Genomic DNA, 24,010 nt, shown 5'->3' with positions numbered 1-24,010 from the left:
ACAATATGTCACGAAAAAACATTCTCAGAATCAGGGGGATCAGTTGAAGCGTTCCAGAGGTATTACCTCATAAATTGACAGTGGTCAGAATTGTAAAAATTGGCCTGGTCATTAACGTGCAAACCACCTTGGGTTGTAAAGGGGTTAAACCTGCATCTATTATATATCTCTCTATATATCTCTATCCATATTATCTGATGGACAAGATGTCAAATAAAATATAAAAGTACCAAAATGGTAGATACTCTGAGAAAATAACACTTAACAGGGAAGAGGAAGATAGACTGCACAAATCTGAACTGAATATCAATATCTCTTCTATACACTAAAATGGTCAAGATAGGTGGAGGTCCATCAAAAGATACTTCTAACACCCCGAAATCCTCAAATAATGGAGAAATGGATAAATATATAAGAAAATCTGCACAACAACTTCCTTGTAGCAAAAGTGCCCCAAATAGAGAAGCTGCAGAAAATCCAAATGTGCTTATGAAAGTGACGCGCCCGCAGGGCCGTGGGGTACTCGGCAGCCGGGCCTCCGGTTGCCGGGGGATATCACGGTGGCTGGCAAGGTCCGTGGACCAGGGCGGTCACTTAAAAGGGGATAGTAGTTATAGGGGATTTAAGTGTTCGTGACGCCACCCGTGGATCGCGGCTAGAGGGAGCTGCCGCTGCGGAGCAGTCCTCTGGAACTGGTGTTACGGCAGTAGGGATGGTGTGGCTCTCCACGGGTAGAGCTAGCTCCAGGGCATGGTGGTTGCGCTGGGCATTGTAGTGCAGGGAGGGAATGATGGCGCGGACGAAATAACTGGACAGAGGCGGTACAGTGCAGTCATCCGTGTCTTTACTCACAGTTCTTTAGCTCCATAGGGTGCTCTGTCAGCTTACAGCCTCCCACATTGCGCTGCGTTCACCAGGCAGGGGCTCAGCTCTTCCTCAGGGGATTTAGGAATGCCTAACAGAACCTCACTTTCTCGTGTTCCTCTCTAGACCGACTTCACACTGGGTCTTTCTCCCTCCTTACCTGCTCACTCTCAATCCTGCTCGGGTGCTCTGAAGTCCTTCCTGTACATCGGATCCCAGACCTGCTTGACGCTCCTTGGGATTAGAATGCGGCTTACGATCCCTCTGTCTTCTGACAGATTCGGGGCGTACGGGTGCCGTCCTTCATTCGCCGTACCCCCTAGGATCCCTTTTGACAGAACAGAGCCTTCTCCCTGCTCCCCTCCTGGGCCTCCAGACTTGGCCCCACCTGTGGAGCAGAGCTCCTAATGAGACTCTGCTCCTGGACTGTTCTTCCGAACAGCTCTCACTCATCTGCTCATCTGCTGAACTGCCACCCTAAGATGGCTTCCCTATTTTATAGTCTTACCAAAGTGCTCCCTCTAACTACTTCCTCCACCCACACCCTCTACTGGTTCCCCCTACCTTTGGGTTCCCCCCACTCCAGCCAGGGTCAGGGCTCAGCAGTTGCGCTCTGCATGTTGCCCCTCCAGCCGGCCTGGAGCAGTGTAGTGTTTGATGCAGGTGTTTGGGGTTCAGGGCAGCACTCCCTCCTTACCTGAGAGAAGAGAGACACAATACCTCTGAGTGAGGTGCAGTACCTCTGTGGTGACTGAACCCTCAGGGGCGCCACAAAAGATACAGACGAAAGCAACCAAGAGGATTTGTCTGGGGACCAGCCCCCAGTTTCCCACTCCTTTATTCAAAGATCGCTTAAAAATGCCTTAGAACCACTGGTGAAGGATGTTCGAGACATTAAACAAGATCTGGGTCAGATAGGCGCAAGAGTCGAATCTCTTGAAAACACTCAGGAATCTCTCTGTAATTTCTCTTCTGCAACATCTAAACCTAGCCTTTGAAGCCCTGGAGGACCAGGAAAATAGAAGTCGCCGTAATAAACTAAGAATCAGAGGTATGCCAGAATCGGTTCCAACGGAATCCCTAATCGCCACAGTTAAAAACCTGTTCATCTCAATTTTAGGAGTCAACTGCCAAGGCGAAATTACTATTGAAAGAGCACACAGGGCACTTAGAATAAAACCAAAATCCACAGAGCCACCCAGAGACATTATCTGCCGATTATTGAACTTTAGAACCAAGGAGGACATTCTCAAAAAAGCCAGAAACAATGAAAGGTTATTCTTTGAAGATTCTAGAATAAATATCTTCCAGGACATTTCCCCTCATACCTTACAAAAAAGGAGGATCTTTAAACCGTTCACTGAGAAGCTAAGAGAAAAAAAGATCATCTATTCATGGCTCTTTCCTTTTGGGATTGCCTTCACATTTGAAGGCCAAAGGCACCAAATTCGCACTAAACATGATCTCCAATCAGTCTTGATCATAATTGACCTCTCAGATCTGCAAATAGAAGATTGGTCTACTGTTCAGGACTTAACTACCACTTTGCCGATTACTCCACCAACACCATGGGAAATGGTCCCTTCAAACAAAATGGGAAGACAAAAGAAAAAAGTTGGCAAACTCACACCTAAACGGATAATTCGGGACCAAACCTGAACTCATGTATCCTTACATTGTATGTGCTTGGTCTATATTTCTGCCTTCTCATTAGTAGAGACATTTGGACTCACACCGTAAGGGTTTGCACTTCAAATTCTCTCACTGTTTCCTGTTAAATATTCGTATAATAACTTTAATTAGTTCTCACTCTAATTGTGTGCAGTCTCTACACTGAAGAAGTTGTTCAGTCTTTTTTACCTTACCTCGGTTTTTACATGTTCTTTTCTCTTTTTTTTCTTCATAATGGTCTTAACGAGGTGCAGGACCAAAAGACAGAGGAGAAGGTTTTCTTAGAAAACCCCCTCTTCCCCTGTAGTCTTTATCTTTGTATTAAGCAGAACTCTACCAAATAATGTTACCTTTGGTTCACCAATCTTTAAATGATACTTGATTACATGATGGGACGCCTGTTGAGTCCATATATGTATCTTGCTCTCATATACCTAGCTAACTTCTTAACCAATTCTATGTCGTCCCCCCCATCAAAAGGTTTTCCTGTCCCAATTTCCACCCTTACCCCTACTGTCTACCAATATGGGTTAACGGAGTCATCAGATTAAACTCTTTCAGTTCTTCAGTATCAGTGAGTGTACTAATAAATGCTGTTCTTACAATCCCCTCCCCCCAACATGGCCCATGTCAAACTCATATCATACAATGTTAGAGGATTAAACTCCCCCTCAAAAAGAGGACAGATTCTTAAATATTTAAAAAAGGAAGGAATTGACATTTGTCTCCTACAGGAAACACATTTCAGGAAATTACATATTCCTAATCTATCCAGAACTTTCTTCTCCCCCTGGTTTCATAGTCCATCTCCATCTGGGAATTCAAAGGGAGTAAGTATTGGCATAAATTCACAAACACCCTTCACATTGACAGATAGGTATGCAAATGAAGAGGGCAGAATCATTTTTGTCAAGGGGCTCTTAGGGAACACACGTGTCACGTTAGGTAATATATATGCACCAAATACAAATCAAATCTCCTGGCTGATCGCCACTTTGGAACTTCTCATAGAGTTTGCAGAGGGAATGGTAATTCTTGGAGGAGATTTCAACGTTGCACTAGAGCCTGAAATAGACACTTCTACAGGTAAATCTGTTATATCACGTAAAGCACTTATCAAACTTAAAAAACAACTACAAGCTGCCCAACTGCTTGACGTCTGGAGATTAGCGCACCCCACAGAGTGAGATTACACACATTTCTCGGCCCCTCATGAAACATACCAAAGGATAGATTATCTAATGCTCCAAACACCATATACAAAGTACTGTATAAACCCAAAAATTAAAACCCATATATTCTCGGACCACTCTCCGATTGAGATTACGTTCACTATCCCCTCTATCTCAAAAACAGAAAATATTTGGAGATTGAATGATATTATTTTAAAGTCCGACAAAAATCTAACCAGGATAAAAGACAAACTGTCTGAATATTTTCGGCATAATGACAATGGAGAAGTCTCGTCCCAGACCCTCTGAGAAGGTCGCAAACCATATATACGTGGAGAGATCATAGCAATATCTGCTTACCAAAGAAAAGAAAAAGAAAAAGAAGCATCATCTTTATTAGAAGAAATGAATAAATTAGAAACATTACCTAAAAAGAATCTAGACCCTGATCGCCTTTCCCAGTTAACAGCATTACGAACAAAATTATGCAACCTCCTGAACATGCAATCTGCAAAAAACTATCTTCATACAAAATTCAAATATTATGCTCATGGAGATAAACCTACTAAGTTTATGACAGCCCAACTAAAACGCAATAAGATAAGATCCTTTATCAACCGAATGAAGAACAGTACAAATGTCACCTTATATAAAACAAAAGATATAGCCCTTGAGTATAAATACTGTAGTTCTATGAAGGATTATATAATCTTGGCCCCAAGTCTCCAGACTCTAACAACAGTTCAAAAAAACAGAACATAGCCTCCTTTCTGAAAAACATCTCTGTCCCCACTCTCTCAGAGGATCAAACTAAAACCTTAAACACACCCATCTCAGAACAAGAGATATTAGAAGCCATATCTTCATCCCCAAAAAATAAATGTCCGGGACCCGATGGCCTCACCCCCTTTTATTATGAGACATGTAAGGAAAAATGACTACCTTGCTTGACAAAATTATATAATGAAGCATTGGTAGGCACCCCGCTACACACTCAAACCCTGGCAGCTACCATCACAATAATCCCAAAAGAAAATAAGGATCCTTCTTTATGTACAGTACAGACCAAAAGTTTGGACACACCTTCTCATTTAAAGAGAATGCCAAGAGTGTGCAAAGCAGTCATCAAAGCAAAAGGTGGCTACTTTGTTCTTCCTTTGTATAAAGCGCTGGTAAGGCCGCACTTAGAATATTGTGCACAGTTCTAGGCTCCGGTGCTCAGGAAAGACATATTGGAGCTAGAGAGGGTACAAAGGAGGGCGACTAAGGTAATAAAGGGAATGGAGGGACTAGAATACCCAGGGAGGTTGTCAAAATTTGGCCTATTTACGTTGGAAAAGAGAAGGCTTAGGGGAGACCTCATAAACATGTATAAATACATCAGGGGGCAGTACAGAGATCTCTCCCATGACCTGTTTATACCAAGGATGGTGACAAAGACGAGGGGGCACACTATGCGTCTGGAGGAAAGGAGGTTCCTGCACCAGCATAGAAGGGGATTCTTTACAGTCAGAGCCGTGAAACTCTGGAACTCTCTGGGAGAGGAAGTGGTGATGTCCAACTCACTTAAAGAGTTCAAGAGAGGCCTGGACGCCTTTCTTGAGAACAATAAAATTACATTTTATGCTTAATTAATTAATCCAGGGATTTAATCTGACTGCCAGATTGGTGTCGGGAAGTGAATTTTTCCTCAATGATGTAAATTGGCCTATACCGCATGGGTTTTTTTTTGCCTTCCCCTGGATCAACGCTGCGGAATAGCTGCAGTGCACAAGAAATAGGCTGAACTGGATGGACGCTAGTCTTTTTTCGGCCTTATAAACTATGTAACTATGTAACTATGCAACCTAGACTATAAGACATATTTTCAGTTGTTTCACACTTTTTTGTTAAGTATATAATTCCACATGTGTTAATTCATAGTTTTGATGACTTCAGTGTGAATGTACAATTTTCATAGTCATGAAAATACAGAAAAATCTTTAAATGCGAAGGTGTGTCCAAACTTTTGGTCTGTACTGTAGTAATTATAGACCCATTTCTCTCCTCAATATTGATCTCAAACTATACGCAAAAATATTAGCTTCAAGGTAAAGGAAAATTCTACCTTATATTATTCACCCTAATCAGGTGGGTTTTGTACCCAACAGGGAAGGCAAAGACAATATCTATAAAACTATCCAGCTTATGCACTATGCGCAGTCCACTTCCACACCACTTATGCTACTTAGTACGGACGCCGAAAAGGCTTTTGATAGAGTTGATTGGATATTTATTCAAGAGGCTATGAAATCTTTTCATTTTCCTGAGCAGTTTATCGCTGCTGTTTTTTCAATGTATCGGGCCCGTCTGCAAGGATCCTAGTCAATGGTTCGCTATCCCCATCACTAAACATCACCAATGGCATCCGTCAAGGTTTCCCCCTTTCGCCCCTTCTCTTTATTCTCACAACGGAAATTCTGTTACATAAATTAAGAGAGGAGGTAAGATTTGAAGGTGTAAAATGTGGGGGAAAGGAACATAAAACTGCGGCTTACGCAGACGACCTGCTTCTGTTTATAACCAATCCTCAAAAAGCCATGCCAATCATATTTAATATACTGGATAGGTTTAGAGATATATCCAACTTCAAAATTAATATGGACAAGTCCCAAGCCTTAGATATTAACCTAAAAAAAATATGAAAACAAAAATAACTCAAAATTACCCTCTCAATTGGTCTTCTTCAATCCGATTTCTAAGTATTGTAATCTATCCCAACTTTAAGGATCTATACAAAAACAATTTTCCACCCTTACTATCTAAAATTTCTGAACAATTGTCCTCATGGAATGCTCCCTATATGTCCTGGTTGGGTAGAAAAAACCTTATGAAATGCATAATATGGCCAAAAATCACGTACTTATTACAGTCTCTCCCCATACATCTACGAGGCTCCTTTTTTAGGGAATCTAGAAGAATTCTTTCACAATTTATCTGGAACAAGAAAAAACCCAGAATCTCACAGCAGGTGCTTATTTTATCCCATCAAAATGGAGGCATCGATTTTCCATCCCCATTATACTATCAACAAGCCATACACTTGCAAAGAATAGTGGATTGGATGAGGAGCCCAGAAAACAAGCTGTGGGTCCAAATAGAGGAGGAAAATGTCTCCTTTCCTCTAAGACAAATTATATTCTCCGAACCAGAAAAGTCTCTTAATTTACAACTATCGAACCCCTTCACTCCAGTCACACAAAAAATTTGGTCATTAAAACACAATAGAGAAACATGTGCTCCCTTCCCCTCACCGCTGATGCGAATCAGAGATCTTTTCCAATCTAACACACCAGAACTGAACGAAACAATACCCCAAACAATACGAAAGTCCGATTCCATGCTACATACCCTAACGGACACGGGACTGATACCCTCGACTCAAGAAATAAGTGAAAAACTGAACGTCGAGAATCTTAACCCCCTTCTGTACCACCGTTTTTTATCACAATACAAACATATCATCCTAAAAGGGAATTTTAACAGACAAATTACATTGTTTGAAGCACTACTAACCCAAGTTAAGCCACAAAAAAAGATTGTAGCTACTTCCTACAAACAGATAACCTCCCTAAATGTACCAAAAAAACACCCCTTTATTATGAAATGGGAAAAAGATATGTGTAAAACATTCTCTGAGATAGAAACCAAAAAATTTCTTCTTGCCCCCAAACTTTCATCTAAATGTGTCAGATTACAAGAGTGGTTACAAAATCCTCACTACATGGCACATGACGCCGATCAAGCTCAACAAATTTGATAATTCATATGACCACAGATGTTGGACATACCTCTTTGAACCAGGCACGTATTTTCATCTCTGGTGGTCCTGTAACATTATCCAAAAATACTGGATAAATGTCCTCAAGGTTGTCTCGCAGGTCCTTAAGATTAATTTACCTGTTCTGACGGAGATATGTTTGCTCCATCTGTTTCCAGATGACCTCTCCAGAAAAGAAATCTCTCTACTAAGGCATGTTCTGCTAGACTGTTAGTACCCACAATGTGGAAATCAAGCCATCCCCTTAGTTGGACCAGTGGAAACAGAAGGTGGAGCAGATATATAGACTGGAGGAATTAACAGCCTGGGAAATTAGGAAACACTCTCTCTTCACGGCGATATGGCCCCATGGCGCCGCTTCTTTCAAAAATGCTCTTAACTAGGTGACACGCCCCCAGGGCCGTGGGGTACTCGGCAGCCGGGCCTCTGGTTGCCGGGGAATATCACAGTGGCTGGCCTGGTCCGTGACCCAGGGTGGTCAGTGCAAAAGGGGGGTTTATTTTTAGAAAGTTCGTGACGCCATCTGTAGTGTCTGGTGAGGATCACCAGCACTGCAACAGTCCTCTGAGGCAGATGTTAGGGCAGCTTGTGATGGGACGGCTCCCCACAGGTGGAGCAGGCCTCAGGGCAGTGAAGTGATAGAGAGTGGATTGCGCTGGGCGTTGTAGTGTAGGGGGAACAATGGTGCGGTTTGAAAGAATGGACGGAGGCAGTACAGTGCAGTCATCCAAGATTTTACTCACAATTCTTCAGACAGTCCACAGGTGCACTGTACAGGTGCAGGCCTCCCGCGTCGCGCTGCCTTCACCGAGCAGGGGTTCAATCCTTCCTCAGGCAGCTTGGGGATACCTGGCAGAACCCCACTTTCTTGTGTTCCTATTTGACCGTCTTCACACTAGGTCCTTCTCCCTCCTGCTCTGCACTGCCCACTCTCAGTCCTGTTCGGGTACTCTGAAGTTCCTCCTGTCAGTCGGAGTTACACAGACTTGCTTGACCCTCAGGGGACTAGAATGCGGCTGCAATCCCTCTGTCTTCTGACAGATGTGGGGCGTACGGGTGCCGTCCTGCATGCGCCGTACCCTCTGCGATCCTTTCTTAGAACGGAGCCTACTCCCTGCTCCCTTCCTGGGCCTCTGACACTTGTGGAGCAGATCTCCTAATAAGACTCTGCTCCCGGACTGTTCTTCTGAACTGTCCCGAGCTATTCTTCTGAACAGCTCTCTAGAACTCACACCACTACTGATCTGCCACCCTATGATGGCTTCCCTATTTATACTCCTACCAAAGTGCTTCCTCTAACTACTTCCTCCACCCACACCCACTACTGTTTCCCCCTATCTTTGGGTTCCCCCCACTCCAGCCAGGGTCAAGGCTCAGCAGCTGCGCTCTGCATGTTGCTCCTCCAGCCGGCCTGGAGCAGTGTAGTGTTGGATGCAGGTGTTTGGGGTTCCGTGCAGCACTCCCATCTTACCTGAGAGAAGGGAGACACCACACCTCTGGGTGAGGTGCAGTACCTCTGTGGTGACTGAACCCTCATGGGCGCCACATTTTCCCCCGGCAAAACACAGCACGTCCGCGGGATGGAACAATGCAAAACAGGGATATTTGACATGCAAAATTTTAAGATGCATCCGCATATAAGATTATTAAAATATTTCTTCCCTTTATGGGAGGCACATCGCTTTAAAGTTGCAGGTTACATTTTTTTAGAAACATAATAAAACTTTCTTAAATAACATCTTTCTTCTTCAATAAGTGCAACAGGTAGCAGCATGAGGGACCCGTCCACAAACCCTCAACGTAGGCCCTGGGCATGGCTGCAGGGCATGAGTGATCCTAAGTCGGACCACGGCTTCCGCCACGCCAAACGGGTTTTTGTTCTGTGATCATGGTCATTACTATAAAACAAATAGGGTGCACTTTACGAAGTGCACAACTATTTACAACTTTAACGTCTGGCTGTTCACAGTCCCCAGCCTGTATACCCTGACGGGTAATGATAGAAACGCACACTCAAACCATTATTATCAAACGTTCAACTATACCCTCTCGGGCAACTACATAAGCAGTGTTCAGTCCCACTTGCTGGCTCAATAGTGGGGACCCCGCCTGGGGTACTCGTCATTCTTTCCTGACCCAGCCGGGTCACGAGGGACTTCCTGCAGGGGTGTGTCCTCACTGACACGATACACATGCAGGGCGTACCAGCCACATTCACCATGGTGCCGGGTGAATGTGACGCGGTCTCCCGGATACAGGTTCCGGTTGGGATGGCCTTCTTCCAACTCGGTCTCCACATCCCGCCAGTTGACAAATATGTCCCTCTCAAAATCGGGACTGCGGATAAAGCCCCACCCAGCCTTCAGATTGAATTTCACTTTGAGGCCTTCCTCGCGGGGGCTGGGGTGGGCTGACTCCGCCTGGCAGACCTGCGCCTTGGCGGCCTTATCTCGGGCCTCCAGTCGCTCACTGTGCGCCACCCGCGTGCGTCGCTCCTTCTCAAGTTGCCGGAGCTCCCGATTGCAGAACTCCTGCCTTTGTAATGCTTCGCCCTCGGTCTCCCGCGGGAACCCCATCAGGTCCCCCCCCCCGGTTGTCCCAGTGTAACTCCACTCCGCTGGTATAAGCAACCGGGAGCGCTTGTGTCGGGAGTAGCAGATACGGCTGCTGGTCCTCCATCCAGGCAGGCCAGTCGAAGGCCGGCGTGCCGCACACCCACTCGGGTGCTGGAGGTGGAGGCGGTGGGAGGGTTTCCAGCAGTAGGCCCTCAGCTTCAGTGCCCGGGAGTCGAGGTTCCAGATGTGCACTATATAGGAGGTCTGCCGTTGCAGCGCCCGGAGGTGGAGGTTCCGGGAAGGCGCTAGATGGGGGATCCTCTGGTTCCGTGCCCGGGGCCAGAGGTTCTGGGCTGCACAGCTGTTCCAGCCAGGGTACGGCAGCATACGGCAAGGGCTGGGGGAAGAGGCCCAGGAGCAGGTCGGCGCTGGCAGCGCCCTGGACTGGGGATTCTCTCCTACCTGCTCCTGTACTCCATACGGCCTCCTGGTTCTCCGCGGGCTCCGCCGGGGCTGGGGTACGGCTGCCGGCATTCGGTGTCACTTTCCGTTTTGCCGCCAACTTTTCCAGCAGCTCGCTTCTCCACCTTGCGACCGCTGCTTGCTGGGCTTGTTCCACCTGTTGGCCCAGCTTGAGGACCTCGCTCTGGAGGAACTCCACGTCCTCTGGGGACAATTTCTCCACTTCCCCCTCTATGGTGAGGGGGGTCGCTTGATGCTGCGGCAGGCCAGAGGTGGAGGCTGGGTTTTTTCTTCCTTCCATTCTGGCTGCCAGGTGCTGTCTGGCTAGACTGATTAAGGCCACACCTTGTCTCTATTCCTTCTCTCCGCCTCCTCTCTTCTTTCGGGGGTGGTCCCATGGCCATCTGCTGGCGGTCACTCCCTGTGATGGCCTCCCTGCCTTGACGGACACTTCTATGCGGACAGTCACTGTTGCAAGGGGCAGGGTATGCTTTTGGCGCCATTCGGTGACCCGGCCCACGATGGGAGGTTCCATTTTGTTGTTTTTTAACACGCACATAATGGCGCCCGTTCTTCTGGGGCGGACGCCACATTCAGTAACATAACTCAGTTCTTTAGACACACTTCACCCGCCAGTACGGGTTGGTCACGCATCCTGTTCGTGACGCCAAAACATGACGTGCCCCCAGGGCCGTGGGGTACTCAGCAGCCGGGCCTCTGGTTACCGGGGGATATCACGGTGGCTGGCCCGGTCCATGACCGAGGGTGGTCAGTGCAAAAGGGGGGTTTATTTTTAGAAAGTTTGTGACGCCACCTGTGGTGTCTGGTGAGGATCACCAGCGCTGCAACAGTCCTCTGAGGCAGATGTTAGGGAAGCTTGTGATGGGACAGCTCCCCACAGGTGGAGCAGGCCTCAGGGCAGTGAAGTGATGGAGAGTGGGTTGCGCTGGGCGTTGTAGTGCTATGGGAACAATGGCACCGATGAAAGAATGGACGGATTCAGTACAGTGAAGTCATCCAAGATTTTACTCACAATTCTTCAGACAGTCCACAGGTGCACTGTACAGGTGCAGGCCTCCCGTGTCGCGCTGCATTCACCGGGCAGGGGTTCAATCCTTCCTTAGGCAGCTTGGGGATACCTGGCAGAACCCCACTTGTGTTCCTATTTGACCGTCTTCACACTAGGTCCTTCTCCCTCCTGCTCTGCACTGCCCACTCCCAGTCCTGTTTGGGTACTCTGAAGTCCCTCCTGTCCGTCGGGGTTACACAGACTTGCTTGACTCTCAGGGGACTAGAATGCGGCTGCGATCCCTCTGTCTTCTGACAGATGCGGGGCGTACGGGTGCCGTCCTGCATGCGCCGTAACCCCTGGGATCCTTTCTTAGAACGGAGCCTACTCCCTGCTCTGCTCCTGGGCCTCTGACCCCGGGCCCTACTTGTGGAGCAGATCTCCTAATGAGACTCTGCTCCCGGACTGTTCTTCTGAACTGTCCCGAACTATTCTTCTGAACAGCTCCCTAGAACTCACACCACTACTGATCTGCCACCCTATGATGGCTTCCCTATTTATACTCCTACCAACATAAATCTGAAAACCTAATAATCCTGTTCTATGATATAATCCCTTTTTTAAATCTTCCTCCCTATCCCCCTCCTCCCTGTCCATATTTTACCCCTCCCCCCTCAACTGTTTCTCTTTCTTGTTGCTTTCTTTGTTACATCTATTTATATATATCATTATAAAAGAATAACAATCAGTTATTAAAAATGTCTGTTATGTGTATCTGCGCTATATACTGATTACCTATAGATGATGTTTCATTATTACAATGATAATGTTTTGTTGTACTCTTTTCCTTTAGAAAAAGTTAATAAAAAGATTTTAAAAAGAAAAGAAGCCGATTCATTAAGATTGAAATTTCAGCATGCCTGTTTTAACGAATGGGCCAGCTGGAGTATGAGGCACATAATTCATTAGGACGTGCATACCATTTCATGAATTAGGCACATCTCTTAACTTGCATGCCTTGCTGCCAGAAATGTTCTCTAGTCAGAGACTGGAGTACATTTCTGGAGTAAGTTATGCTGTTAAAATCGCACACATTTTCATGAATTGGGCAAAAATATTGTAACTTATTAAAGTGTTTTATACCAGAATTCTGACATAAACATCTTAATAAATTGGCCCCATTGTTTTAAGATAAAACACTTCAGGAGAACATACAGAAGATAGTCTATGTCTTCCTATTGCCTTTCCTCCCTCTTCTCTGCATAAAACTTTAGGAGCACCAAATGCCATCTCCTATCTCAGTAATGCGAAAATCTTTAATTCCGGAAAACAGAAATGAACTGTGAATTAAAATATTGAGAAGTAAAAATCAGTCCAAGAAGAGAAAGAAGTAAATTTCTGTGATAAGATGTATTACAAAGTTTGTTAGTTTTCAACCTTTCGAAAAAAACGCTTTTTACACTTTAAAATGTATTTAATTACATTTTAAAAGCATCTTTACTTTTTTTGTTTAAAGTACTCTGTTCATTAGGTATTGTTCTCTAGAAAATAGTTGTTTTATGCTTTAAAACTCCTTCATATGTGGAGGGACAATATTGTTGATAGAGATGTTCCACCAATGTGTTACTTCCAACTACCATATTTTTTTTTTCCTTATTCATGAAGTTCCAAAGGTGAAGAGCATAAGAATTATTAAAAGCTGGAAAATGTTCCCAAACCTCAAAGTATCTTTGCCATGATGGAAAAGAAATGGGATAAAATCGTTCAGGATGAAAGTAAGAGACATTGGCACACTTAACATGATCCACGGATGTAAAATTGGGAACACCACAATGCTTATTCACAACACGTGTGAAAACTCCAGGTCCTTGATGTGCCCATACTTCTCCTCTATAATTCTGCACAAAGTTTTCCATAAACTCCCATGATAATTTATGACGTGGAGAGAGACCAAAAACACTACTGCTTGTTTTTGTTAAGGTTTCTGCAGCAAGAAAATTGTCTTCAAGAATTGGTTGAATTGAGATGACATCAGTATCCATGTAAATGCCTCCATACTTCCACATCATGGCAAATCTGCAAGCATCTGATTTAACATGAGTCCAGTAAACTTCTCGTGTGGGGTCTATCTATGGATAAAAAACATGAAATTTATTGAAGAATAAAATAAAGTGAAAAGGTGTTGTTTTATTTTTCATTTTTTGCATCCAAATCATCTGAAATTTCAGCTTGTTGTTTAGTGGGAGTAGTAATTGTACGGTCATTTTACCTCGATAAATGAATTATGAGTGCCTTTAGTCCCCCCTATATCCATCTTGGAGATTTTTTTTTTAAATTCTGACATATTATTTTTTATTTTGATGCAAGTATGAGGTGAGACAGACTTTGGAGCTTTCTAATGAATTGTTTTCAGAAGTTTCCCCCTCAAGGACATGTGAATACAGTTTCTTCTCTACACTAAAGTCCTCATAATAAACACTTTATCTCATCTTAATAAATGAGTAAAATTGCAAACTCCTTCTGTAAACAATCAACTTTACAATTTACCTCTTGTTAAAATTCCTCTTTGTTCTTGGGAATGGAGGCCATCTCAGAGTTGGCAGGCTTTCAAAGAATAGAACATGAACTTACAAGCTGTTTGCTGTAGAGCATGCTTGGTCCCATGGAAGCTGGCCATACATCCGGATCTGGGTAGTTGCAGAGAAAAAGCTGTCTTTGCTTTCAGTATCGCAAAGCAGACAGTTCAGGTCATTCTGCAGGCCTAAACTGTCTCTCTTCAGGACCACACCACCCCCTAGCAAGCTTGAAATTAGGAGGACAGGGATGGATGCGCTCTTGGAAATGGGAACTTGAGACCACCCCTTTAATATACAACCATTTTAAAGAAACTAAGTCTAAATACATGATACGTGACCCTCATAACAAAAGAGAATATATATATGCTATACTGCAATGCCAACATATCTGCTAAATTCAATGAGTGAAGAGTAGTAATGAGCGAACGTGCTCACCACTGCTCGGTACTGGCCCGAACATCTCACTGCTTGAGATGCTCGACGAATATTTCCGGGTTGCTCAGACGGGACCTCGAGTATCCTCCCTGCATGTTTGGCGCTCTTTAGAGAGCCAATGAACATGCAGGGATTGCCTGCCAAGCACTGTAATGCCGTAGCCATGTTGGTTGTGGAAGTTACAGTGATTGACTTGACGCACAGCATTATCAGATCTACATAAAACCGGGCGCCGCCATGCTTGTCACAGTCTGCCCAGGAATCAGGCAGACTAGGGAGAGCTGCTACTGCATCAGGAAGAGATTTGCGTCTTCATAGTTAGTATAGGTATTCCACAACATATATTTATATCCATCTCAACTAACAGTCCTTCTGAGGACTAATCCAGCTGCATATATTCAGTGGTGATCACAGGAATTAGGCAGGCAGTGTATGTGGCAGACTGCAATGCATATAGTGCAAGAGAGTCCATTGACCGTACCTGCTGTTGCTGTTCTTATCGATATTTGTAGACATAGCCCCAGATATCAGGGGCCAGGGAAAAAAAATTTTTAAACTTAATCCTGGTTATTTGATTAAAAAGCAATCCAGAGTATACAATTTTTCTGCTTCATTAGCTTGTTAGCACTGCAGAATGCAGCCAGATCCTTTCCATATTACAGCGATAAAAATCCAGAAATTTGTAGTGAACGTGGAAAATATCGGACTCCATTTAAATTTTGTTGCAGTGTGTCAGTGAAGTTATTCATACGAGGTTGCTGTGAAAAATAGTAACATACATGCCAGCTATTTAAAACTGATTTTCCGTCACACGTTTCACATATAAGTGGGCTCCAAATTCAGCCATTTCTGGCCTCCATTTAAATTTTGTTGCAGTGTGTCAGTTATTGACATGAGGTCGCTGTGAAAAATAGTAACATACATGCCAGCTATTTAAAACTGTGGTTTTCCGTCACACGCATCACTGAGGTTCAAATCCAGCCATTTGTAGTGAACGTGGAAAATAGTGCCCTCCATTTAAAATGGGCAAGGCGCGTGGCAAGGGACGGCGAAGTGAATGTGATGTTGATGCTGCATGCAGAGGACGAAGCCGAGGCCGTGGAAAAGCTGAATTGTGCCACAACAAACACCCACATCTTCTCTCTCGATCTTCCTGTCCCAATTAATAGGGGACCGCAGAACACCACTATTGAACCCAGAGCAGTGTCAAACGGTTATTGGTTGGATAGCAGATAATTCTTCAAGTCACTTAGAAACCACCACCACCACCACCCTGTCTTCCACACGGTCAAGTCTCAATAGTCGTGAGTCTGGATTGCATATTCCTCACCCTGATGCTCCTTCCTCCGACCATGCCGAGTGCCCGGAGACAACTGGTCCCACACTTGGACACTCTGAAGAGATGTTCACTTTTCCATATAGATTCAGGCCTCTCGCCCAGTCCAATTGAAGCAGAGCAAGAGGAGATCGCATGTAGCGATGCCCAAATATTTGCGCAGCCACGGTCACATGAAGGCGACGGTGGGAAACTGTCACAAGAGGTGGATGATTATGAGACACAATTCCCACAAAGTCAGGAGGAGGACAAGGGTGCCAAAGTGGAAGATGAGGTGGTGGATGATGAAGTCACTGACCCAACCTGGCAAGATGACATGCAAAGCGAGGACAGCAGCACATGGGGGAGGGAGGGGTAGCACCACAACAGGCAAGAATAAGCAGTGTGGTGGCGGCAGACTGAAGGCAGACAACCATTCCTCGTAACATCAACACGGTGGAAGTTGCCAGTACAAATGTTAGGTGTTCCCGAGTCTGGTTGTTTTTTAAAGACTCTGCCGATAACCCCAAAAAGGCCATTTGCACCACCTGCCAGGCCAGAATCAGCAGAAGTAGCAAAACTAGCAGCCTGACTGCCACCAGCAAGTGCAAACACGCAGCTAACGCACCACAGGCCACACTACTGAATTCACACATTTTGCGAATGCTTGCACTCGAAATGTTGCCTTTTAGGCTCATGGAGACGGAAGCTTTCCGCAACCTGATTGTGGCGGCCTTCCCTCAGTACTCGGTCCTCAGCCGCCACTATTTCTCCCGGTGTGCCTTCCCCACATTACACAAGCACATGTCCCACAACATTAGCCGTACCATCAACAATGCAGTTACTGGGAAAGTCCACCTAATCACGGACACGTGGACAAGTGCTTGTGGGCAGGGACGATACATCTCGCTGACGGCACACTGGATTAACATAGCGGAAGCAGGGACCAAGTCTGAGCTTGGGACATCCTTCTGACGCCGAGGATTGCGAGCCCAAGGTCAATCAGGGTTGCCCTCACATTCTACAGCTCCTGCACCTCATCCTCCTCCTCCTCTTCAGCATCCATCTCCGAAATGACCACAACACTCACAAGCTGGAAGCACTGCGGCACTGCCTCAGCCAAGCAGCAACAGGCAGTGCTGAAGCTAATATGTTTAGGTGACAAACCGCACAAAGCTGAAGAGTTGTGGACAGCTCTGAAAGATCAGGCATATCTGTGTCTGACACCGCTGAACCTACAGCCAGGCATGGTCGTGTGTGACAATGGCCGGAACCTGGTGGGGGCTCTGAGGCGAGGCGAGCTCAGACACGTACCATGCCTGGCCCATGTGCTTAACCTCGTGGTTCAGCGGTTTTTCAAAACCTACCCGGATCTGCTTGTCAAAGTACGCCGCCTGTGTGCCCATTTTAGAAAGTCGCTTCATCAGCGTTTGCAGCTTCTGGCTCACCAACTGGTGTGTGGTGTCCCCACTTGTTGGAACTCTACATTGCAGATTTTGGGAAGGATTTGTGAGCAGAAGAGAGCAGTTGTTGACTATCAGCATCAACAAGGCCATCGGTATTCAGTTCAGACTCCACACATAAGACCTCAGGAGTGGACATGAATGTTAGACATATGTACCATCATCGAAAACTTTGAGGACTCCACCAAGATGGTGAGCGGCGATGACGCCATAATTAGCGTCACCATCCCACTTCTCTGTCTTCTGAAATGCTCTCTGCTCACAATCATAGAGGATGCATTGCAGGCGGAGCACAATGAGATGGAGTAAGGAACCATACAGAGTGATTACTCAGCCCAGCCTCATCTCATTCCAACGTAAATTGGGTGACAATGAGGAAGAGGAGGAGGAGGAGCAGGAGCTAGTTTAATGCACTATAGACAGTACTACCTGCACAACTGTCATACCGTCTGTTCAGCGTGGATGGCCAGAGGACAGGGCGGAGGAGGAAGAGGAGGAGGATGAGGAGGAGAGCATGGTCAGTCGTCCTCTTGGTAAGGACACGGAAGTCTTGCCTCTTTGCAGTCTGGCACACATGACTGAGTTTAAGTTACGCTGCCTTTCCGGTGAAAATTTTTGTGTTCATCCATCACTACTCCCCATGCAAAAATATAAGAATGCTGCAGATTTCAATTGCTCGCAGATTTTCAAGGCAGAATGAACTCTTTGTAATAAATATAATGAAATCTGTTGCAAATCCCCAACAAAATCTGTGTCATATGTGGATTTTGCTATGGATTTAACAAGAATTTTCAGTAGATTGAGACTCCTCCGGTGGGCCCTGGCTTCTCCTTCAGGAGAGTTCATAGTGCCGAGGTGAGGCCCTGATGATGATAGAGGTCACCCTTTGCTTAGTTTTCTGTTACTTGGAATGCAAGCTCAAGTATGCAGACAGCCACCCACCCATCCACAAGCAATAGTAAACTGTCAGATTTCTGGGCAGCTGCTTGCACTTGAAATGTGGCATTTTAGGCTTGTGGAGGCGGAAGCTTTTCACAACCTCATGGTGGCTGCGGCCGGGTGTCCATACTCGATCAGCCGCCACTATTTCTCCCGGTATTGTCTCTGCCTTCCACAAGTGTGGGTCCCTGAACATTACCTGTGCACAGTGCACTTAATGAGAAGGACCGCCTAACCACAAACACGTGGACAAGTGAAACTGGCCAGGGACGGTTTGGAGCCAGTCCACAGCTTTTTGTGAGATTTGAATTTCACCAGAGCCATATTTTTTAGCTCGATGAAAGGACTGACTTGGGAAACCGTATCTACTCCAGCTGTCATTACTCCCAGGAATTCCTCTAATGCAGCTTATCGCATAAGCAATGGCAGCCCGACCAACATCAGCTCGCACTTGTCTGTGGTGCTTCGACATACAAACATCTTTCTTTGCCCTTAAATTTCATGACTACAGAGTTGGGCAATGCCCTGATCTGCAATGTGGTTTCAGAAATAACATACAATTAAGATTAAGAACGTCCAATGCACATTAAAAAAAAGCAGCCACAGAGTGTTGAGGAACCTTACCACACACTTTTCTTAGCCAGGACTGCTTCTCGGCAGGGTTGGATGGTCCCACCAGAGAATCCTCGGGTGGGCCCTGGCTTCTTCATCAGGAGAGTTCATGATAGTGCAAACTTTGTAGTAGCTATGGGGCTCTTGAGCGGGGGAGAAAGGTGAACCCTCAGAATCAAATCCTCTGGTGGGCCCTATGTTTTTCAGTTTAAAACTGCTTCTCAATTGGAGCTGTATTTCACCACAGCCATATTCTTTAGCTCGGTGAAAGGACTGGCATAGAAGGAAACCGTATCTGCTCCTGCTGTCATGTCTCCATTGCCAGGTTCTCCCCATTGTCACACACGACCATGCCTGGCTGTATGTTCATCTGTGAGAGCCACAGATCAGGCTGCTGTGTTACAGCTTTCAACAACTCTGCAGCGTTGGGCGGTTTGACACCTAAGCATTAAGCATGTTATATTCAGCACATGCTTAATACATTATTAGGAAGAGTGTCTCCCATACTGTTTGCCTATGCAGTGAAAAAATTTGGAGGAACTCCAGCGCCCCTTGCATGAGACGTAGATATGTTGATATGGTACATATGGTGGTGATATGGTGATGGAGGATCAGGATGTGGAGAAGGAGGAGGACAAATAGACAAAATCAGGAAGCGTATACCCATGTCTTGGTGTGAAGACATAGATGCATGGGAATAGAGTCTCAAAAAACACTGTATTTGAGTTTATGTTAAGCTGCTATCATTCGGTGGTGTTGAGAGTCAGCCTGTCAGAATTTTCAATTGACAGGCGGATGCACCTATCAGTTATAATTCAACCAGCGGCACTAAAAACACACTCTGACAAAACGCTAGCGGCAGGGCAGGCAAGGACCTCCAAGGCGCAGAGAGCCAGTTCATGCCACGTGTCCAGCTTGGATACCCAATAATTATAAGGCACAGAGGAATCATGGAGGACATTGGTACGGTCGGCAAGGTACTCCCTCAGCATCTTCCGCAACTTTTCCCTTCTTGGGAAAGTATCCCGCGCATTATGGCTTGTGCAATGAGAGGGTCTGAGAAAACTGTCCCAGAACTTTGACAGTGTTCCTCTGCCTCTGCCGGATTGCATTTGTGTCTCTCTCGCCTGTACTCCTTTGTTGTTCAACGAACTGTGACCTCTGCCGCCAGCGTTTTTAGATGGGAATTTTTTTAATAATTCCGTAACAAGGGCCTACTTGTACTGCCCCATTTTAGTAGACCTGAATGCCTCAGGAATAAGAGACAGAAAGTTCTCCTTGTAGCGTGAGTCTACAAGTGTCACCAACCAGTAATGACTGTCACCCAAAATTTGGAGAACGCGAGGGTCAAGGGAAAGGCAGCTTAACATACACTAAGCCATGCGTGTCAGACTGCTAACAGGGAAGACTTCCGTGTCCTCAGCAAGAGGACGACTGACCATGCTTTCCTCCTCCTCCTCCATGACCTCAGGCCATCCACGCAGAACAGATGGTATGACAGTTGTGCAGGTAGTACCATCTAAAGAGCATGAAACTAGGACGGAACCGGTAGCTGACTTTCTAAAATGGGCACACAGGCGGCGTACTTTGACAAGCAGATCCGGCAGCTCCGGGTAGGTTTGGAGAAACCGCTGAACTGCGAGTTAAGCACATGGGCCAGGCATAGTACGTGTGTGAGCTCGCTTCGCCTCAGAGCCGCCACCAGGTTTCAGCCATAGTCACACATGACCATGCCTGGCCGTAGGTTCAGCGGTGTCAGACACAGATCTGCCTGCTCTTTCAGAGCTGTCCACAACTCTTCAATGTTGTGTGGATTGTCACCTAAGCATATTAGCTTCAGCACAGCCTGTTGCCGCTCGGCCAAGGCAATGCCGCAGTGCTTGCAGGTTGTGACTGATTTGGTCATTTCGGAGATGGATGCTAAAGATTAGGAGGAGGTGCACGTTATAAGCCTCTTGTTTGTTTTTTCCATCTTGTGTTTTGTGGTCACGTGACCACCTGCCTTTATATTCCAGCTCCGCCCTTCTGGGTGTGCTGGACTTCAGTGTTTGACTGTTTTTCTAATTAGGTGCTTCGGTGCCTTTCTCTGTCAGTTCGCTTGGTCCTTCTGGGACCTCTAGTACCTTTTTGTCTGTTTGTCTTTTCATGTTCTGCAACAACTTCTCTTTTTAGGTGCTGTCCCATTTTTGTTCCAGTCCTTAGTTCTATTAGGGACCCCTCCCCTTATGCTATAGGTCTTCATTCAGACTAGCCGAGGACTAAGGCGAGTCTGTTCGCTAAGAACATGCAGCCCGCTACATGGTAGTGATTCAGCTTAGTCTTACTGTAGGGACAGCTTTCCCCTATCTTTCCTTAGTACTTGTTGCAGATCATAGCAGTGCAGCGGCTGCATAATGTGGTAGCAACCCTGATTGATCCAGGGCCCGCAATCCTTGGTGTTGGGAGGACGTGTTCCATCCCAAGGTCCGAGTGTTACTTGTCCACGTGTCTGTGGTTAGGTGGATTATCCCAGCAACTGCATTGTTGAGGGCACGGATAATATTGTGGGACATGTGCTCTTGCAATGCGGGGACGGCACACTGGGAGAAATAGTGGCGGCTGGGGACCGAGTACCGAGGGACGGCCACTGCCATCAGGTTGTGGAAAACTTTCGTCTCCACAAGCCTAAAAGGCAACATTTCAAGTGCAAGCAGTCGCTAAATGTGTGAATTTAGTAGTGTGGCCTGTGTGTCGTGGCCGCGTATATGCGCTTGCGTCCCAAGGACTGGGGTAGGGATAACTGAATGCTGCACTGGGACAAGGACATGGACGAGCTTGCTGATGGTGCTAGTTGACAGTGGGCAACAACAGGTGCAGAGCAGGAGGCATCTTCGAATGTGCCATGAACAAAGGATTGGCTTGCACACGCAATAGATGAAGATGCAGTGGTGCCACCCGCAGACACGGTTCCTGGACCGCGGGGTTTGGCCATGTGCTTGAACATGCTGGTCTTGGGCAGGCTGGTAGTTTTGCTACCCCTGCTGATGATGGCCTGGCAGGTGGTGCAAATGGCCTTTTTGGGGTTATTGGCAGAGTCTTTACAAAAACAACCAGATTCGGAAAGACCTAACAGTTGTACTTGTAACTTCCGTCGTGTTGATGTTACGGGGAACGGATGTCTGCCTTCTGTCTGCAGCTACTACACTGCTTCTTCCTGCCTGTTGTGGTGCTATGCCTTCCTCCCCATGTGTGCTGCTGTCTTCGCTCTGTATGTCCTCCTGCCAGGTTGGGTCACTTCCTGTATCATCCACCAACTTGTCTTCCATTTCCTCTCCCTAGTCCTTCTCCTGACTATGTGGCAATTGTGTCTCATCCTCGTCCACCTCTTATGACACTTTCTGACTGTCGCCTTCATGTGACCGTGGCTGCTCAGATATTTGGGCATTGCTATAAGCGATCTCCTCTTGCCCCGCTTCAAGTGGACTGGGCGAGAGGCCTGAATTTATAAATGGAAAAGGGAACAGCTCTTCGGAGTGTCCAAGTGTGGGATCAGGTGTCTCCAGGCACTTGGCATGGTGGGAGGAAGGAGGATCAGGGTGAGGAATATGCAGTCCAGAATCGCGGCTACTGAGACTTGACCGTGTGGAAGACAGAGTGGTGGTGGTGGCTAAGTGACTGGAAGTATTATCTGCTATCCAACCAATAACCTTTGCACAATGCTCTGTGCTCAATAGTGGTGTTCTTCGGTCCCCTTTTAATTGGGACAGGCAGGTCGAGCGAGAAGATGTGGGTGTGTGTTGTGGCACAATTTCAGCTAGCCCACGGCCTCGTTCTCTGCATGCACCATCATCACCATCACGTCCACTTCCCCTTCCCTTGCCGCACGCCTTTCCCATTTTAAATGGAGGACAATATTTTCCACATTCACTACAAATGGCTGGATTGAACCGCAGTGATATGTGATCCGTGTGACGAACAAACCACAGTTTTAGATAGCTGGCCAGTAGGTAACTATTTTTAACAGCGAACTGGTGTCAATCACTTTGCTAACACACTGCAACAAAATTTCAATGGAGGCCAGAAATGGCAGAATTTTCAGCGCACTTATATGTGATCCGTGTAACGGACAAACCACAGTTTTAAATAGCTGGCCTATAGGTAACTATTTTTAACAGCGAACTGGTGTCAATCACTTTGCTAACACACTGCAACAAAATTTCAATGGAGGCCAGAAATGGCAGAATTTTCAGCGCACTTATATGGGATCCGTGTGACGGACAAACCACATTATTAAATAGCTGGCCTGTAAGTAACTATTTAAAACAGCGAACTGGTGTAAATAACTTCGCTAATACACTGCAACAAAATTTCAATAGAGGCCAGAAATGTCAGAATTTTCAGTGCACTTATATGTGATCCGTTTGACGGACAAACCACAGTTTTAAATAGATGGATTTTTAGCGCTGTAAATGGAAAGGATCTGGCTGTATTCTGCAGTGCCAACAAGCAAATGGACCAGAAAAACTTCCTTTTAAGCAAATAATCAGGATTAAGATCCAAAATAAAATTATTCCTTGCCCCTGATACCTGGGCTTATTTCTAGAAATATCTGTAAAAGCACCAGCAGCAGACAGAAATGGAACTCTTTTTTAATTAGAAAAGTACAAAAACACAACACAAATACAAACACTGTACAAGAATAACTAAAACCCCAGCAAAGTATATTCCTAGAACCCCAGCGAGTCCAAGACTCTCCACAGTCCAGCAAAACATATGCACTCAGAAATGTCCTTACTTTTCCAAGGACCCGCCCCTCCCCAGCAAGGGAAGACTTTATATACTCCTTACTTTACCTTTTCCTTTTTTAATACATCCTTTCAAAATACCCCCAACATTCGCTCACCTTCACACCCATTCACAACTAACCCCCTAACAAAAGGAAAACTAAAAACCCTGTCCCATCGACCAAAATAAGAGACAGGCCACCTGGCCAAAGAACTTAACACCTATACACACGAAAAACCCTATCTTTTTGTTTTTTTCCCCACCACCATTTTTTAACACCCAAGGTCCCATGAGAGTCTGTGGCCTTACCACAACAAGGTCCCACTAAAGTTTGTGGCCATATTTCACACAAA

The 24,010-nt window shown here is 45.9% G+C and overlaps 1 protein-coding gene across 1 annotated transcript in view; it reads right to left on the bottom strand.

The window, feature by feature from the left end:
* Positions 1-8,273: 8,273 nt before the first annotated feature.
* Positions 8,274-24,010, bottom strand: part of LOC141258972 (alpha-1,4-N-acetylglucosaminyltransferase-like) — a 233,215-nt gene continuing 217,478 nt past the window's right edge. The window contains exon 3 of the mRNA XM_073674306.1: positions 8,274-13,682. Coding sequence (XP_073530407.1) covers positions 13,095-13,682 — 588 coding nt within the window. The 3' untranslated portion in view covers positions 8,274-13,094. The remainder of the gene's footprint in view (positions 13,683-24,010) is intronic.

Source organism: Phyllobates terribilis, unplaced genomic scaffold (assembly GCF_046119375.1).
Source record: "Phyllobates terribilis strain yellow unplaced genomic scaffold, ASM4611937v1 Scaffold_3__8_contigs__length_932513732, whole genome shotgun sequence".
Taxonomy (NCBI): domain Eukaryota; kingdom Metazoa; phylum Chordata; class Amphibia; order Anura; family Dendrobatidae; genus Phyllobates; species Phyllobates terribilis.
Note: the sequence above shows the minus strand (reverse complement) of the source record. Positions and strands in the feature narration are given on the sequence as shown.